This window comes from Corvus moneduloides, chromosome 11 (assembly GCF_009650955.1).
Source record: "Corvus moneduloides isolate bCorMon1 chromosome 11, bCorMon1.pri, whole genome shotgun sequence".
Taxonomy (NCBI): Eukaryota; Metazoa; Chordata; class Aves; order Passeriformes; family Corvidae; genus Corvus; species Corvus moneduloides.
In genome coordinates this window covers 11,797,827-11,815,508 of record NC_045486.1, presented here as the reverse complement: position 1 = coordinate 11,815,508, position 17,682 = coordinate 11,797,827, and the positions used below count along the sequence as shown (strand labels likewise).

Sequence of the window (17,682 nt, the reverse complement as noted above, 5' to 3'; positions counted from 1 at the left end):
TAACATTTTGGTTCCTTCTGGATTTTGTTTCTTGAGTGAGCCATTTGTATTTGTTTCCCTGATGCAAGAGGAATGCAGCCACGTCCCTGAGGTTATTAGTATTGCATGTGCTTTCAGGACCGTCTGCATTTGCAAGTGGCTGATCTGATAATTAATGGGTGGATAAGCTGAAGAAGCCTAACTGGAGAGGGTCGAGGGACCGGCTGGCATTTTTACTTTAGAAGGAGTGAAGGCCATGTTAAAAATAATAGACATATTAAGAGGAGTTTTAATCTTAGGGCGGAGAGGTAAGGTGTGGTGCAGAGACAGGCATGTTAAGCTGCCCTTGTAGGGCTGCTCAGTTCACCAGGGTCTGATGGCACCCTCAGCTCCCTCCACGCCTCCATGTCCCTCTCTCTGCTGGTGTGACACATCCTGGCTGCAGTGCCAGCACCCCAAGGTTCCCTCACTCTATTGAGACTCACCTTGTTTCACACCCATCCTGAGGGATCCTGCTCTCCCTCTTATGCATGGTCCCCAGCAGACACAGGCAGCTCCCCTGGACCTTCCCTGCTATGCTGATTTGGAGCACAGTGGCATCTGGGCTTGAACTGTGCTTTAGGAAACTAGGGGCAATGTATAGGTTTTCTCAATGCAGCTTTGGCTGCTTCCTTCAACTGCATATCCAAAAGCTGAGAGGCACAGCTCCATTTTTAAATTCCTTTTGGTGCAAGTGAGTGCACCACTGTACGCTTGCAAACTCCTACATCACCACGCCACTCTGAGGAGACATACAGAAACCATAAACTTCCACCATTCAGACATGGAAGGGTTAAATTCCAAGCCTGGCACAGTGTCTGTGTTCCAAAAGTATGTGGAAAACAGGTTAAGCTTCCAACTACTGCTCTTACTCCCTCCTTCTCTAATCACCTTGTTTTCAGATGAATTAGTAATGGGGATAAGTTTGATCAAAAACATATTTGGGTCAAAGTTTCTGGACCTAAATCTGGTCGTGGCTTTAACCAAGGCCATGTACCAGTGGACTGGTGGTGGTCAATGTCCTCTTGCTCTACTATGAGCCCTGGTCTTTGAGACTTTAGAGATCAAGGGCTGCTTCAGGGGTTGCAGGGAAGTCCCATGTCACCAGCAGTGGTGGCCTGCATCAGGGCAAGGGCAGTACTGAGTGCTCTGCAGGACCAGAAGCTCCCAGGTGGGGAAAGGGGCTTCCAGCTAGATCTGTCTTTGCCTTGGAACCTCAGCTCTTCCTTCAGGTTATGCTTTAACTGCAGAGCTTCAGGTAGGTTTGGGGATGGTGTACCTGGCTTAGGTGCCTCATACAATCCTCCTGTGGAGGGGCCTGCCTGGTTCCAATGGGACATCATAGAAGAAACAAAGTTCATTGAAGTAGGAGGTACCAGGGAGAAGCAGAAAGCTGCTCATCCCCTGGGTGAGACTCCTGGTGGGACAAGGTTGAGCTTGACTTGTTGCAGTTCTCCAAATACACTGGAGACCAATTTGCTTTTCTCTCCTGGGGAGCTGCTGATGGGAAGGCTTTCCACTAGAGCTTGTGCTGTCTGCTTGTGCCCCTGGCTTTGAGCCTCCTGCCTTTCCAGATGAAGCCTTTTAAAGCCAAAAATAATTTAGCTGCAGTCTAAGGGTGGGGTGGCAACAGGTGAGATTAGAGACCCTTAATATTCTCTGCTGATGGCTTTGCTCTCTACCTTCCCTACAGAACGGAGTCAGTGGCAGAGAAGATGCTGACAAATTGGTTCACGTTTCTGCTGTACAAGTTTCTGAAGGTGAGTTGGGGAAGGGATAGCAACTCCGTGTGGACAGGGAGGTGGTTCCTGCCTTGCTGGGCCAGCCAGCTACCCAAAGCCCAGGCTGACATGCTCCTGAGCATTGCTGCTCCCTCCCAGAGCAGAGATTGCTTCCCAGACCTCCTTTCCCATCCTGGTTTTCTGAGATGCGATTCTGGTCTCCTTTTTGGGAAATAGCTGAGATTGGGAAATGAAATCCAGATCAGGATTGCTTAATGCATAGCGGGTTTGAGATTTTAACAATGGTGCCCTGAGGAAAGATAAATCTGAAGCAACTCAGCTGACTCTTGGAGTGGTCCCCATTCCTCTCTTCTTGCCTTTGCTTGTGTAACTCAGGAGGAAAAAGCCCTTAGAGCTGACCCTTCTATAGGCATGGCTGTGATGGGAGGCTGTTTCTGCCTCTTTGAGTTGTAGTTTAGTGAGTTGCACTCTTCATGTAACGCCACTGCTTTTCCTTCATCTCTCCAGCACTGAGGTTCTGTGGCAGGGGAATGGTTTCCTGCAGGCATCTCCACTTCTGCTGCTGCTTCCCCTGCCAAAGGTGCCCTGGTGGGGATGGATGCCTTGAGGGGCTTGTTGACAGCCAGGGACAGAGCTCCCCACTGCACCTGCATGAGGCTGCAGAGCCTGTTAGCTTGAATTCACCTGTTTCCCAATTTCATTGGGGTAACAGAAGAGGATGCCCCAGTGTAAGCTCTGTTTTTACCACTGGTGCATCTACCCATATGGAGAATATTAATGCCATCAGCACCAGTGCTTCCACCTGCTAGAGCTGCACCAGTTTCCATGCAGATTACACAGCAGCAGCTCCAGTGCACGGACCCCTGGCTCAGTCCTGCTGCAACTTTGGGATGGCTCTGACGGATGAACGGCGCCCGCGATCCTGCCGCTGGTTTGTCAGGCAGCAGGGCTGTTTCTTGGGATCCTGCCTGGTGTCGGTGCAGTGAGACTGGGTGGCACACAGCCGTTTTTTGTGGGATTTCATCCCTCATTAAGATAAAGAGGATTTGAACCATTTCCAGCCAGGAGATGTGAGCGAGCAGGAGTCTGAGCAGAACTCAAGTGATCGTCAACGAGAGATGATTTATAATATCACTTACATGCACTTGGCTTTTTGCCTCTGTCGAGGAATACCCTGTATCTATAAAAATCTATCTAGCTTGCCAGGGGTGGGAGAGGAGAAGAGCTGTGCTGGTCATGGGGAGATGTCAAACCTCCCACCACCCCTTTGTGCCAGGGCTTTGCCCAGCAGGGCCCTTGCATCAGCACCGCCCGGTGGGGTTGGGTAGAACACTGGCAGAAGGCTCTTTGGGCTCTGTGAACTTGGTGGCACAGGCAGGAGTAGCTCACCTCAAGGCTCCCTGAAGTGAACAGGGTTATACTTTGGCCGAGCAAACTGCAGTGCACAGCCTACGAACACCTGCAGCAGTGTTTGGGGACATTGCATTTGTGTGTGTGACCTGACATCCTTTATCTGTCCCTGGCTGGACTGGGCCATGTTCAGAAGCTACTTTGAATCAGCTCGTGCATCACCATTGTCCTGCATCTGTCCTTGTCGCCCTTCAGACAGGCTTCTGGGCACATGACCAGGTGTGGGGCAGGTCTGAGGGTAAGGAGTAGCAAGTGAGAGATGTGGGGATGGTGGGACCAGGGCAATGCCTCTTTATAAAAAAGTCCTTGGCTACACCATGACTTAGGCATGAGAAAACACCTCCAGTCTCTGGGTGGTAGCAGCAGGAGAAAGGTCTGATCTAGGTGCACCATTACAAGAGAAATATACACAGAGGGCCTGGATGAACTTGCTGGCTGTGAAATTTGTTACTCTGGGATTCATCTCCTTGGGAAGTGGTTGAAACTCCACTGCTTGAGTCACTTGAGTTAAACTGGAAGAGACTCGAGGATGTGCTCATGGCCTCTTCTGGGTTAGTCCCACCAGAGGAGACCCACGAGGCTGTTCTCACCTGTCTCTGGGCAGTGAGGATCACAGGTGGCAGCAAAAGCAGGAGAAGGCCATGGAGTAGATGGAGAGTATCACAGCAGACAGTTTGCCAGCAGGGAAGGTGCCCCAAAGTGTGGTAATTGTGCATGTAAATGAGGCAGACAGCCACGTGCCCAGCTGCCAGATTGGCTCTCAGCAAACCTGCCCCGAGCAGGGCAAGATACACTGGGGTGAGGGATGGGCACAGGGACAGGACAGCCCCTCATGCCCTGGGCCAGCAGTGTGGGGAGCCAGCGAGGGCTGGCACTTTCAGGAGGGCCCTATAGTAGCATTTATCAGACTCTTAATGAGATACCTCAGGGAAAGGGAGATGGATAAACTGAGACAAGTGCTGAAAAATGCACAATATAAGGTTCCTGATGAGCTAGATCTAGTCAGTAAGACAGTTTGGGAATTACCTGGCTTGTCTCAGCCTGCTCCCAACATATCAACACAGGCATGCACAGGGTGTCTGCAGCTGCCCTCCTCCAGCTCGGCTGCCATGGAGAGCTCCCAAAGCTCCCCTCAGCCAAGTTCCCAGCAGAGAGCAAACTGCATAAGGGCTGGCAGCATGGGCACAGTCACATTTGGGGGGCAGGCTGCCCTTCATCAACCTGAGGGGCCATCTGGCCACATCTCAGTGGTCTCCTCCTGTATGTCACCTGATGGAGCTCCTCTCAGGTCAACTGCCCAGCTCTGGTTTCTTTGGTCCCTGTTCATTTTGTTGGTCTCTGTCAAAGATGATCCCTAAATCATCCTCATCTGCAGTGTCTCAGTGAGCTGTGACCCACAGCCGCATCTTGGCCCTGGTCTTCAAGAGCCGGTGGGACAGTGAGGCTGGGAGTGAGGTGTTGCATTTTAAGGGTAGGATCCACATTAGGAACAGATGGAGAAGCCAGTGTGGGAAAGACTGAGCCCACCTCTCTTGGTGTGGATCCCCAGAGGTGGTGCAGAGCTGCAGATACGGGGCAGCAGCCATGCCTTACTGGAGAGGTGAAAGCTGTGGGCTGAGACTGCAGCAACCATGGCAGATGGAAGCAAGAGTCCCACTCCAAGCTATCCTTCATCCATACCACTTCCACAGACTTGGAAGTTTCACAAGGAGTTTTTGCAAGCAACCAAAAAAGGCAACTCGAATCCTTCCACCAGAACCAGAGAGGTAGGCTTGGGGTGCCCTGGGACCCCTGGGCTGTCACCACTCTGCAGCCAGCCTCGCCTTGCTGGGCAGCCGGTGATGTGCAGCCTAGCACCCACTTGGGTCTCTCGCTTTTCCAAGCTGACTTAATGAAGCCAAGTTTGCAAATGATACATAATTTCAAAGACAGGCGTGTTGTCGGAAGGTCTGGGGATGATGTATGCCTGTTCCTGCTCGTTAGCAGCTGTCTCTTTAATTACCGCAGATGCTAACGAGATGCTAACAGCATATGGTGACAGGGAGAGCAGCCGCACTTTGCACCAAAGTACAATTTATTTGTGAGGCGGCCGGGAGGGAGGGATGAGGGCCAGTGGGGTAAAATCTGCTGGGACTTCTTCCCATCCTCTCTGTTCCCGTTGTACTCCTTTTTCTCCCTTAGGGCTAATGGCTGTATCTGGAAGGGCTCATTTGGATGCAGTTCAGGGGAGATGTTTGGGCCCTGGGTGATGAACGGGTGTCCACTCTGAGCCCTGCTATGCCAAATCCTGGCTCCAGGCTGGCTGGTGCTTCCAACCTTGGCAGGTCCTTTACTGTTCCCGAATCCAGCATCCAGCATATTTTAGGGAGAAGTGTCTGGTCCAGTTTCCCTTTCCCTTCCTCACATGTATGAGATAGATGCTGATGTGGCTCTGTCTGGTGGCTAAAGCTGGCTCTGACTACCAGGCTTTGGCAGTGGAGATGCGTAGGTGGCAAATGATTTAGCTGCAGGAAACCTCATTGCCTGGTCCCCTCCATCACTTAGAGACTCAGGGCAGGGTTGTCTGTGGGTTGCTCCCTTGCTTTTCCTTTCCAATGGATCTGTCTGGCTGTGCCCAGCTGTCATTTGGAGAAACCTCCTTTGACCTTCTCTCATGTGAGACTGGGCTCGTGGAAGACATCAGAACTGCAATGTGCTACCTGGGCAAGAACCCCCAGGCTGTCCTACTGCAGCATGCCCTTTCTAATTCTCAGGTGCTTCTCTTGTCTGGAGCAGCTCAAAAGACAGGCTGTATCCCATACTCAAGGTCCCCAGACTCAATCTGCTCTTCAGTAGACTTGAATTTACCCTTTTTAGCTCATCTTTGGCTTGCAGAATGAGCAGAATTCACGCAGAAGTATCTGGAAGTTCTGAGAATCTGAGCCAACAGGTTGATAGACAATCAACTTCCAATGGGCTTGGAAGGAGAGAATAAGTTCCTTCACAGGATGAATTTTACCATGAACCCCCTTCCTTGCAGTCTTGAGCAAGGGATGGAGACTCTTTATAATGCCATGTGTGGGGATTGATGCTGCAGGGCCACAGGAGACTTCTGACACAATGGTGGTTCTTGAAAGGCAAAGCTGGTGCCTGGCACCTTCTAACTCTTCTCTCTCCTCTCCTCTCCTCCATCCCCCTGTCCCACAGGAATGTGCCGGGGAACCACTCTTCATGCTCTACTGTGCCATCAAGCAGCAGATGGAGAAGGGACCCATTGATGCCATCACAGGAGAGGCTCGCTACTCCCTCAGTGAGGACAAGCTCATCCGGCAGCAGATTGACTACAAAATGCTGGTTAGTGCAAGCAGAAGGCTCAGTGGTGTTGGTGCTTGCCAGGACTGCCAGGTCCAGCTCTTTAACAAGATCTTGGAGGCACACAAAGTACTTTTAGAGAGAGTTTTGTCCGTTGTTCTCTCCAGCATTCCTGGGTGCCTCTTGGCCTGTCTGAGTGGGGCCCATCTCAGACAGGGTCAGAAACAGGGCCTTTCCTTGGCAAGGTTTGCTCTTGCCATGGGCCCAAGGAAGCCAAACATGAACTGAATCCTTCTCCATATCTCTCCAAGCAAACCCCCTGGCAGTGGCAGGTTTAAGTGAGAGATGCTGTTGAGCTTGTGCTACATGGAGCAGCCCATAGCTCATGTTGAGTGTGGATCGAAGTTAGAGCTTTGAGGTTACTGCAGGAGATGGAGAGATACTTCTCTTCTTCCTTCTGAGCCCTCTCCTCTGTCCAGCTAAATGATAAGCCAGACTCTTCCCCTGGCTGAGCCTGCAGCTGGTTCTTCACCTGCAGCTCAGTCTCCACTGGGATGGTTGGGAGAGGAGTGGAGTGTACCTGGGCATTGCTTGTTCTCAACAGGCTTTGGTGCATTGGGCATGGTTTGCTGGCCCAGGATTCCTTCACTGACTCTGTGCTCCCTTTCTGGGAATTGGAGATTTGAGAGTGGCAGGGAGAGGTGGGGAAAGGGGAAAGGGGAGCAGGAATGTGCCATGTGGGTACAACTCTACAGCAGTCCAGGAGGTGGGAAGACACGGCCTGTAGACAGCTGTAGCCTTGTGTCCTTGGACCTGCCTTTGCAGCCAGTGTATCACAGCCTCTCACTCGAGCCTTTCTGACCCTGTGCAGACCCTGAACTGTGTGAACCCTGAGAATGAGAATGCCCCAGAGATCCCTGTCAAGGTGCTGAACTGCGACACCATCACGCAGGTGAAGGAGAAGCTGCTGGATGCTGTCTACAAGGGTGTGCCCTATTCCCAGCGACCCAAAGCTGGAGACATGGACCTGGGTAAGAGAGAGGCCAAGCACTTCCCTGTGGGGAACAGGGATGTGACTAAGAGCAGAAGTGCCAATAAATCTGGGCAGGGGAGGAAAATCAACATATCCTACAGGAGCACATTTGTGCTTGTTCAGTCCACTTTTGCTATGCTGACTGGCACTGACTGTGTGTGGGGAGCCCTGGCATGAGAATGGGGATCCTGCCAGTTGAGACAATGGGGAGAAGAGCCCCTTTGGCTCTGACTGGGGTCTGAATTGCAGGCTTGAGGTGTCTTGAGATCCAAGGAGGCCAGCAATAGTTGAGAGCAGTGTTAATAGTCTGTTCTTAAAGGGGGGACAGGGGAATGGAGAGGAGCAAAGGTAACAATCACCGCGGTCAAACTGATGCTGGCTTTCCTTGAGTACTTGGATTTGCCCAACACACTGATAGTCATCAGCCTTGGGGCTCAGAGAGGGGTAGGAGGGCTCTTTAGTTGATGCCTGGGTACCATGCTCCTGCCCTTGCCTTAGCTTTGTGCTCCTATTATCCGCTAACCATGAGCCCTTCTCCCTCACGGGGACAGAGTGGCGTCAGGGCAGGATGGCCCGGATCATACTGCAGGATGAAGATGTCACCACAAAGATTGACAATGACTGGAAGAGGCTGAACACCCTGGCCCACTACCAGGTAAGGCTCTCCATGATGGAGAACACGGAGCAGTCACCAGCTGCTTTGAGCTTGAGCATCTTCTCTCCCTCCTCAGCTTGGTCAGGGCCTGGGCTCAGCTCTCCAGGGCCATGGCCAGGAGGTCTGCAGTCACTTTCCTTCCTGCACCTCATGTTTATGGTCCTTTTAATTGGGACATTTCCAGAGTTCATAGAGGCTGTTCTGCACTCTGACCTTACTCTGCCATTTTCATGCTGAGCTTTCTGGTGTGTTCCTGTTCTGCCCCTTCCCCCATCTGTCACAGAGCTATGTCAGGCTTCTTTGCTGGAGATGATGTCCCTGGGGTGGTGGCAGTGTAGCTGCATCCCTCTGGGGCTGGTTTCTGCCGTGGCTGTTCCCCCTGTGCCTCTCTGGTGTGGCAGCCTCTCAGTCCATCTCTGCCCACAGGTGACGGATGGCTCCTCAGTCGCCCTGGTGCCCAAGCAGAACTCAGCATACAACATCTCCAACTCCTCCACCTTCACCAAGTCCCTCAGCAGATACGGTGAGTGCACAGGGGCATCCTCCTCTGGGCTGGCAGGGGAGGTGACACTGGGCTGGGTATGTGGACCCAGGCACAGGGCAAGCGACTATAACTGTAACTCATGTGAACAAAGTCCTCCAAACTCCCAGCTCTCCTGCACGATGCAATTTATTCTGGTGTTGGAGAGGGAACAGGTGCCCTCAGAGCCGTCTTTCTTTGCAGTGTGTTGGACTCAGGGGAAAAAGGCAAATGTTAGATGGCTGCTGTTAAGGGATCTTTTCCCTTTTATTCCCCTGAAATCTAATTAAAAGAAGCACAGAGGCACTTAGCACTTAAAAGAGCAGAGTTGAAGACTCCCACGAATGTGCTGGCATGTATACTTCAGCCTTGGTTTGGGAGGGAATAGTGTGATCAGCTCAGACTGATGCACAGGAAGCATCTGTGATCCTGTCACTTGTGTGCTGGGAGCAGGACAGGCTCTGCAGAATTCTATGCAGGGTGGTCCTGGCCCCTGTACATCAGCTGGGCTTGCATGTGGCTCAGCGGGATATGAGGATGGTCACAGCAGAGCTCCCAATCCATGGTGGCTGCAGGGGCTGAATCCCAAAGCTCCTCTGGAGGGGAGGGCAGTGATGGGGCTGGTGGCGAGGCAGAGGTGGCAGGGTAGGAGCATCCCCCTGTGCTTGCAGAGAGCATGCTGAGGACAGCCAGCAGCCCCGACAGCCTGCGCTCACGGACCCCCATGATCACCCCCGACCTGGAGAGCGGCACCAAGCTCTGGCACCTGGTGAAAAACCACGACCACATGGACCAGAGGGAGGGCGACCGGGGCAGCAAGATGGTCTCCGAAATCTACCTGACCCGTCTGTTGGCCACCAAGGTATGGCCCAGAGACCCAAAGCTGATGCCTGGCTTTTGAAATCTGAGTGGGGAAGGGTTGTGATTTGGGTTGTCCAAAAGTGGTAAGCACTACTTTTTTGTTAGCCTCCTGCTCTAGCACAGGAAGAGGTCCTCATTTGATCTCTTTTCTGAGCTGGAGGTGAAGGGTTTGTGTGTTGAAACCCTCAGTGAACATCCCCTGAGTGGATTTTCCTATTTGCTTTATGCGCCTTTTGGTGTTTTTACTGTTGCCTGTATCCTTGAGCAGCTGCTGGTCTGCAAAGCAGAGATATCCTGGGATAGGTGCCTCTTTGGTGTTTGGGATAAAGCTGCAGAACTGGTGATGTGGGAGGGGTGATTACCCCTGGCATTTGGCATTGCAGCATGTTCCACTTCCCTCAGCACATACAACAATTTTTGTTTTGTATGGTGCTTTCCTTTGTATACTTTTAGCATGCCAGATCATACAGTGAAGGAGATACCTCATCACTGCACTGTCTGTTTCCCAGTATAAACTACTGAGAACCAGTAGGGTTACACAGACTGTACTGTGCTGCTCTTCCAGGTGTAGGAATAGAAGTGAAATTGATTTAGAGGCTGACCATTAGTTAAAGACTCACCTCTCTGCTGGCACAAGGTGTTGCTGAGCAGCCCTTTTCTCTTTCTCCTCCTCAGGGTACCCTGCAGAAATTTGTGGATGACCTGTTTGAGACCATCTTTAGCACAGCTCACCGTGGGAGTGCACTGCCCCTCGCCATTAAGTACATGTTTGATTTCCTGGATGAACAAGCTGATAAGCATCAGATCAATGATTATGATGTCAGGCACACCTGGAAGAGTAACTGGTAATGGAGAAGGACAGTGGGCAAGGGGGGTGGGCTAACAATATCACAGCTTCCAAGCCCTCCCACAGGGAGCAGAAATATGTACCTGGAAATGATCCAGGACAAGAGAGGCCCATATCTCTGTATTTGGGGTGTGGGTAAATCCCTTGCATGCCTTCCTTCGAAGAAAAAAATCCCAGGAATGCAATGTTCCCTCAGCCCTTCCCCAGATCCCAAGCAGCACGCTCCCCCGATGGCTGCAGTCGCTGAGGGCCACAGCAGCTCTGTTCCCATCTCACCTTGGCCTATCCATCCTCTGGGCTCCTCCAGGGATGCCAGCCCCAATTCTCATCTCTGCTGTCCTGAAGGTGTTTCCACGCTCCTTGCTGTCACTCAGCCGTGCCCTGCCAAAGCCAGCACAGATCTGTGTGCACACCCTCGCTGCCCTTGCCCGCAGAGCCAGCCCCTGCTCTGCTAATCTCTGGCTGAACGCTGGGGTGGGCGGCTCATGAGGCCTCCTGGGTGCTGTGCTGGGGCCGGGGCTGCAGCAGGTGTTGGCTCCTTAGCCCCCTTTGGCATTTCTCGTTTCTGCTGCCTCACTGGTTCCACCTCTCTGATCTTGCCGTGACTGGAGACGGGTACGTATGTTCCCCGTGTCTGGCATTTGTTAAATGGCAGCCAAATTGCTTTTGTGTAGTTCAGTAACTGTTTGCAATTAGCAGGGCAGGAAAAGAAACATTTTTAAATGGAGATGTGAGAGCGCGGAAGTGCTTGGAACTGATTTATAACTCAGCTTCCTATATTAAAAGAAGGAGTGAAAGGCAAGGGAGGAAAAAAGCCCCACTCTTCAGGGGCTGGGCACGAAGGCTCTTGCATACTAATGCCTGTGCTTATCTCTGGGTGCTAATTCGACGTGTGGAGCTAATTTCTCCAGGCCATTCCCTTCACAAATGAAATATGTACACGCACCCAGTACCCTCATTAGGAAAGTCCTGGGGAATGAAGTGTGTTTTGTTTAAGATAAAAACATTCACTGAATGTAGGTGCTGGGGGATGACAGAGCAGGGAGGATTTCTGATGGAGGAGGCTCTGAAGCACTCCTGGGAGAGGAGGGGGGCAGCAGGATTGGGAAGTGGAGCCATGGAGGGTGGCATGTGTGTCAGTATGCAGCAAGCAACCAGTCGATGGCTCGCCAGGAGACCTGCTGTGTCTACAGCTGAGAGCTTTATTTCCAGCACCTGAGGCCACCTTAATTTTCCTCTGGTATTAAATGTGCTAATGAGTCCCTTGAGGAGTCCAGTTAACTCCCTCCTCTGGCATGGGAGATGTGTGAAATGCCACACAGCGCCTTCGAAGGGATTATTGATGTGAGAGAAAGGGACCGTGCCTGGTTTGACCCATGGGCTCAGCAAGGTCTCTTCAGTGTGAGTGGATCCTTGGAGAAACCACAGATCTGCACCGCCCTGGTTTGCCTTTGGAGATGTTGGCAGTGCTGAGGAATGTCTTCACAGAGATCTGTGTCTTTGTGGGGGTGGGCAGGGGGGAATGGACATTTACCCAGGATGTTTGCATCCCTGGAATGCTGGGGAAAGCAACCTACCCAATTCTGCGTTATGGGGAGCTCCTTCTCCACAGCTAGAGGTGCATGTATGTGCCAGCTGCCTTGCAGGGTGTGGTTCAGGTGCTGACTCCTATTTTCCTTCATCCCTCAGTCTACCTCTACGTTTTTGGGTGAATGTGATTAAGAACCCCCAGTTTGTGTTCGACATTCACAAGAACAGTATTACTGATGCCTGCCTATCCGTGGTGGCTCAGACATTCATGGACTCCTGCTCAACTTCTGAGCACAAGCTAGGAAAGGACTCTCCCTCCAACAAACTACTGTATGCCAAGGACATCCCCAACTACAAGAGCTGGGTAGAAAGGTGAGTAGACTTGGCCATATCTCCTTGCTTCACCTGGGGGACTTGCAGTGGATGCTCATGGATGTGGGGACTTGGGTTGTTGGGAGGGCTCCTCTTGGCAGCTGACTGAAGCAGGACTGTACTAATGCTGGCAGAAGGTGATCCTCTTGTTTGGGGGATGATGCTTTCTCATTATTGTCTCCTGGAATGAGTTTGCAATGACTGTTCTGAAGAGCTGTTTATGACTTGCTTAAGGGGTGCTAAAAGCAACATCCACTATTAGGTTGTCTGATGTCTTCTGTTGTAAAAACTTGGTCTGTACTAGGGAATTACTAACACCTCCCTTGATTGCTTTTGAAGAGCAGTGAGAACTCAGCCTTGGACTAGAGAAGTGCCTCTTTTGTACCACAACAATTCACCCAGGTTTTGCTGAAATGCTTGAAAATTGTAATTTCCCATCTCTCATCCTTCAGTACGTGTCGCCTGGAATCCTTGTGAGGGTACATGCTCTGAGGCAGTGCTCAGGCTGCTGTCTCTGTGCTGAGGAGCAGGGAGAGGAGCAGGTCCCCTGACACCTTCCAACACCCTCCACCTTCCCTGTTAGCTGATGAGAGATGTCCCTCTGTCCCGCTGAATTAATGTAGTGTTAAAGGTTCAGGGTTTGAATGAGACTGATTTTGATGCACTCAGGCATAATACTGTGTTTAGCTTTATCCTTTTGGGAGAGAAACCTAGGAGATGTCCTCCAAAGCCCTCCAAATAGAGCTACTGTTAAAATGTTACCGTCCTGTGAAGTGGAACTTCATAAAACTTAAAAAATGGCAGATTTCAGGTTGCTGATGCAACTTCTCCTTTGTGGTGATGTGCTGGGTTAAAGATGATGCTTGGTCTTAACTGAGGGCCCTTTTTCAGCATCTTGAGCAAATACAGAATGAACTAAATGAAGAATGCCCAGACAACAGTAAATGTAATATTCTCTAGTTTGTAAGGGTGGAACTTTGTAGCCTAAATCACCTTGGGTACTCGCTTGTGCACAGATATTTTTGTTGCACCATTGGCATGCCTGGTGTTTTGCAGGCAAGTACAAAGACAAGCTTCTTCCCTTGAGGAAGGTAGGGCTTGGATCAGAAGGAAAAATGCCCCTGAAATATGATGCCTGAGATGAGAGATGAGCTGCATTGTAATAGGAGGAAGTTCTTTGTGTGGGGCTGGATGGGGCTTTGGAGTGGGGTCCCATAGGAACATCACAAGCTTCATAAGGTGAATTTCTTTGACCTTGCTATCTCTATGACAAAAATATTCAGCTCTGTGTATGTGCCTGGAAGAAAAAAGGTATAAAACCATTTCAGAGTTAAACATTGGTCTAGACATTCTGCATCCCTGGGGAGGAGGTGGGAGATCTCAGTGGTGACAGATGTTCCTGCCATCGCTTACCTCCAGAATGGTCCCAGAGGCAGATGAGCAGGGGGCAGAGATGTCCTGTGCAGGGGGTGACTATGTCTACCACTGTTCTTCTACTGCAGGGATTTATGGCATAGTCAGCATTTCTGGCTTTTGGCACAGTAACAGTCACAAAGCTTTGCAGAGGAGGGTTGGGAGTGGTGTGGGGGTGGCTGAGTGGGACTGCCAGTCCCAACAGCAGGTCTGTCTGCTGCTGTGGCTCAGGCACCAGCTGAAAAAAGGGCATCCTGCCAATCTGAGGCAGGAATAGCACAGGGAGGGGCTTAGGAAGTGGGGAACCTGGGGAAACCCAAGGGGACTGCTGCTGGGGTCACATGTTATATGTCCTCTGGAAATGGTCGGTGTGACTGGAATCTTGGTCCACATGAGCCAGGCACACCTTGTATTGAAAAACGATGGTTTCTTCCCATCCTATGTGTCATGATAACACCTGGAATGTGAAACTGCTGCTTTAGGACACGTCACTCTGAGGTGATCTTTCTAGGGGTGTAGGAGATGCCTGGTTTAGTCAGAGGTCCTCACCCCAGACCACTGCTCTCCCGGCACCATCCAGGAATTCTCTGGCATCATTTTCTGGGTGTGAATGAGCCTCTTTGTAAAAACTGCCCAAGTAGTTTATCACTAGCTGAGTTCAGTGCTGTGGGATGGAGTGGATCCTCATATTCATCTCCTCAAGTGGTCTTGCTGCCATCTGCTCCTATCCAAGTGCTTCAGCAGTGTTCCATCTCAGCGTTCAGCTGATGACACTAATGATGCTAATCACTGTACCAGAAACTTCACTGAGTGAGGAGTCATGAGGAGCAGAGCAAACCTGGGAGAGGCTGGCACTCTGTATTTCCAGGTGGTAATGCTGGTAATACTGGTCCCTGGGAGCAGCCAGAGCTCATTTGCTGTGGGCAGGGTTTCTTTTTAAAGAAAGGACACAACCCTGGTTTCCAAAAAGTCCTCAGCAGCCAGCCCACTGGTGCATCTGCTTGGTGTAACTCTCCTGCTGTAATGGGATGCTGCAGCTTTGTCCTCTCAGGGTTTTGGTGAACATCCTGTTGGATATTCTGTTTTTCCACTACCACAGCACGTGTATTGCTGCAGGGGCAGGATGTCACCTGGTCTCCTGTTCACACCCCAAGTATTCAATTGAATGCAAAGGGGCATTGTTGGCTTTAGGGACATGGTGACCTTAGGAGAGCAGTAGCAAAACCTTGTGTGTTGCTGCAGGTGTGGAGGGTCCTGGTGCATGTGGTTTGGTGGCAACACATGCCAATGGGATGGGAAGGATAAAAAATGTGTCGTTTAGGAGAGGGTGGAAAATCCCTCAGAGCAGCATCTCTTGGCTTCCCAGCACAGTGAGTAGAATTGCTGGGTGCTGTTCCATCAGGACCATGTTCCTAACGGTGCTGACTGCTCTGTGGAGTGCTCAGAGACCTCTTAATGAGCAGTGTTATAATGGGTGATCACATGTCACTGCTTGGAGGTAAGATGCTCTTCACTTGCCTTTCCAGTGGCTGTTCTCTGTGAACATCGTGGCAGGGACCCATCCCCTCCTGCCTGTCCCTGCTTCTGACCCACTCTTCTGTTCCTCCCTGGCAGATATTATGCAGATATAGCTAAAATGCCAGCGATCAGTGACCAGGACATGAGCGCGTACCTGGCAGAGCAGTCGCGGTTACACCTCAGCCAGTTCAACAGCATGAGCGCCCTGCACGAGATCTACTCCTACATCACCAAGTACAAGGATGAGGTAAGACGTGGTGAGGCAGAGTCAGGCCTGAGCTGCCACTTGATTCCTTTTGTCCTTGTTTCTGCAGTCCTCTGCTTTTTCCTATAAAAACACACCATGAAATGCGGAATAGTAACATATTCCATGTCTGTGCTTGGACCTGGTGGAGAAGGAAAGGTTTGGGAGGCATGAAGCCAGGAGCTGGAGTAGGCAGTGCTCATTCCTCGTATTTTCTGCAGTGAGTAATGTGGGAAACACCTATTTTTCTACACATTTGGCACATGAGCTCCATGAGGCTGCAGAGTTCCTGGCATTATCTCAGCATGCCTCCCCTATCCACTGCCACCAATCCTGCACCATGGTGGTACCAATGCTGTGGAACTGTACAGGTGGTGTGTGGTTCCACTCCTCAGAGATGTTAGAGGATGTGGTGGCCTCTCCAGTGCTTGTTTTGTGAATGTCAGTAAGGATGGTTAAGAACTCCTCTGTTGTAATTTATACAAATTAATTTCTCAAAGCTCTGCTCAAATCCGCAGCCTACATCTTATTAAAGCAATAAAATATGTAACTACTGTAAAATATGGGTCTATACACAAAGCATGATAGTACAGGTTTTATTGTCCCAATAAAGGGGTTTGATGACTGTGTTTGAACGGTGGCTCATTTAGGTGACAGAGTGCCAGAATATCTTCTCACTCAGAGCCAGGAGAGGAAATGGGGTGCCTGTTATACCATGCAGCAATCCCGAGAGGCTTCTCCCAGTGCCTCTTTGAATTTAAGGGGTCCATGAGCAGTTTGTAGCAGACCTGGCCCCTGGGTTTAAGGTCAGCATTGGGATCATGGTGGCCAATATCCTATGGAACTCGGTGCTTTACAGGAGGGAGGAGGAGGTCCTGGCTTCCCTGGTTCTTGGGAAGGTGCTGGTGGGACCTCTGTGCCACTCCTTAGATGACTTTGGATGGCACATCCCAGAGGCCCCTGTTGCTCTGGGTAATGGGTTGGCCATGAAGGGGTTCTGGGGTTTTACACTTCGTACACAGTTTTGTGGCTACCCTGAGAGTGCAAGTGGAGCAATCTGGAAGATCTAGATTTGCTGTGGTCCAGCTATCATCCCTCAGCCACCATCCAATGCTTGCTTCCTCCAGGCTAAAAGTACTACAAGCCTTAAATAAAGCCTCCAAGCCCTGGGTGAGAGCATGGAGGGGACCATGTGAGATGAACCCGTGGCATTAATGAGTTGCTCTTTAGGAGCACAGGTCCTCTTCTTTCCCAAGAGAGCCTGACATCTGTTGAGTGTCTTGCTGTTGCCTGCTCTCTGAGCATCACAAGTGTGTTCACAGCTCTCAGGAACTTCTTTTATTATTTGTAATGGGATTAATAAATCGCAGCTGTTCCCTTTGTTTGTTTTCATTCATTAAGCACAATTATATGCAGCCCGATTGCACCCTCTTTGATGCAAAATGGGAGAGAATAATTTTTCCTGTTGTTCAGTGCAATAATATGCTGTCATTGGCTGTGAATGAAAATCATAATTAATTTTCATTTGGGTACTTGCATCTTGGTAATCAGTGGTCCTGGCTCCTTACAGCAGGTGACAAACCTGGGTCTCTCTATGCTCAGCACAGGTTTCCTTTGACTGCATTGTTTCCATAAGGCTGAGATAAGAGAGGGGTAAATAAATGCATGGGCAGTTTGGGAATCTTTTGACACCTCAGCATCCCAGGATATACAGCTGTCTGATTGGGAGGGGCAGAGGAGGCAGGTGGGTGGAAAAGGCTTCTCCTTCACTTCTCTGACCAATCTTGTTTGGTTCCAGCTCAGGCACCTTTCAGGCATGTGGGGTTTTGACTTCTGTGTTAGTATCACTATAGGTGTTTTACTCTGTGTATAGCATGAGGGCTGACAGCATCTGTGGAGATGGATGGGGGGGAGTGTCCCCAGTAGCAGGTTTGTGGCAGAATCCATGAGTTCTTGCCAGTCCAGCTGCCGCCCTGAGTTGTCGCTGCCAGGGGAGGTAAATCAGATGTGTCCAGCTCTTGCTGGTGATTTTTCCCCTCCTCAGGAGCTGGCACCAGTGCCCAGATGCAGCTTTCCCTTTTCTTTTGGGAAGAGACTTCCCATCAGGCATCTCTTACTGCCCCAGGAGACAGGGGCCAGGCTGGTCCTGCCCCAAAACAGCCTGAAGGAGACCCAATGTGTTGGTGGCCAGAGGCTGGTTGTGGCAGTGTGGTTGGATGCTCCTCAGC

At 50.9% G+C, this 17,682-nt stretch overlaps 1 protein-coding gene across 1 annotated transcript in view; it reads left to right on the top strand.

The window, feature by feature from the left end:
• Positions 1–17,682, top strand: part of PLXNA1 (plexin A1) — a 116,009-nt gene that overhangs the window by 92,810 nt on the left and 5,517 nt on the right. Inside the window, exons 23-31 of the mRNA XM_032120422.1 lie at positions 1,712–1,778; positions 6,357–6,503; positions 7,333–7,492; positions 8,046–8,149; positions 8,576–8,672; positions 9,341–9,531; positions 10,206–10,375; positions 12,067–12,279; positions 15,307–15,457. Coding sequence (XP_031976313.1) covers positions 1,712–1,778; positions 6,357–6,503; positions 7,333–7,492; positions 8,046–8,149; positions 8,576–8,672; positions 9,341–9,531; positions 10,206–10,375; positions 12,067–12,279; positions 15,307–15,457 — 1,300 coding nt within the window. The remainder of the gene's footprint in view (positions 1–1,711; positions 1,779–6,356; positions 6,504–7,332; positions 7,493–8,045; positions 8,150–8,575; positions 8,673–9,340; positions 9,532–10,205; positions 10,376–12,066; positions 12,280–15,306; positions 15,458–17,682) is intronic.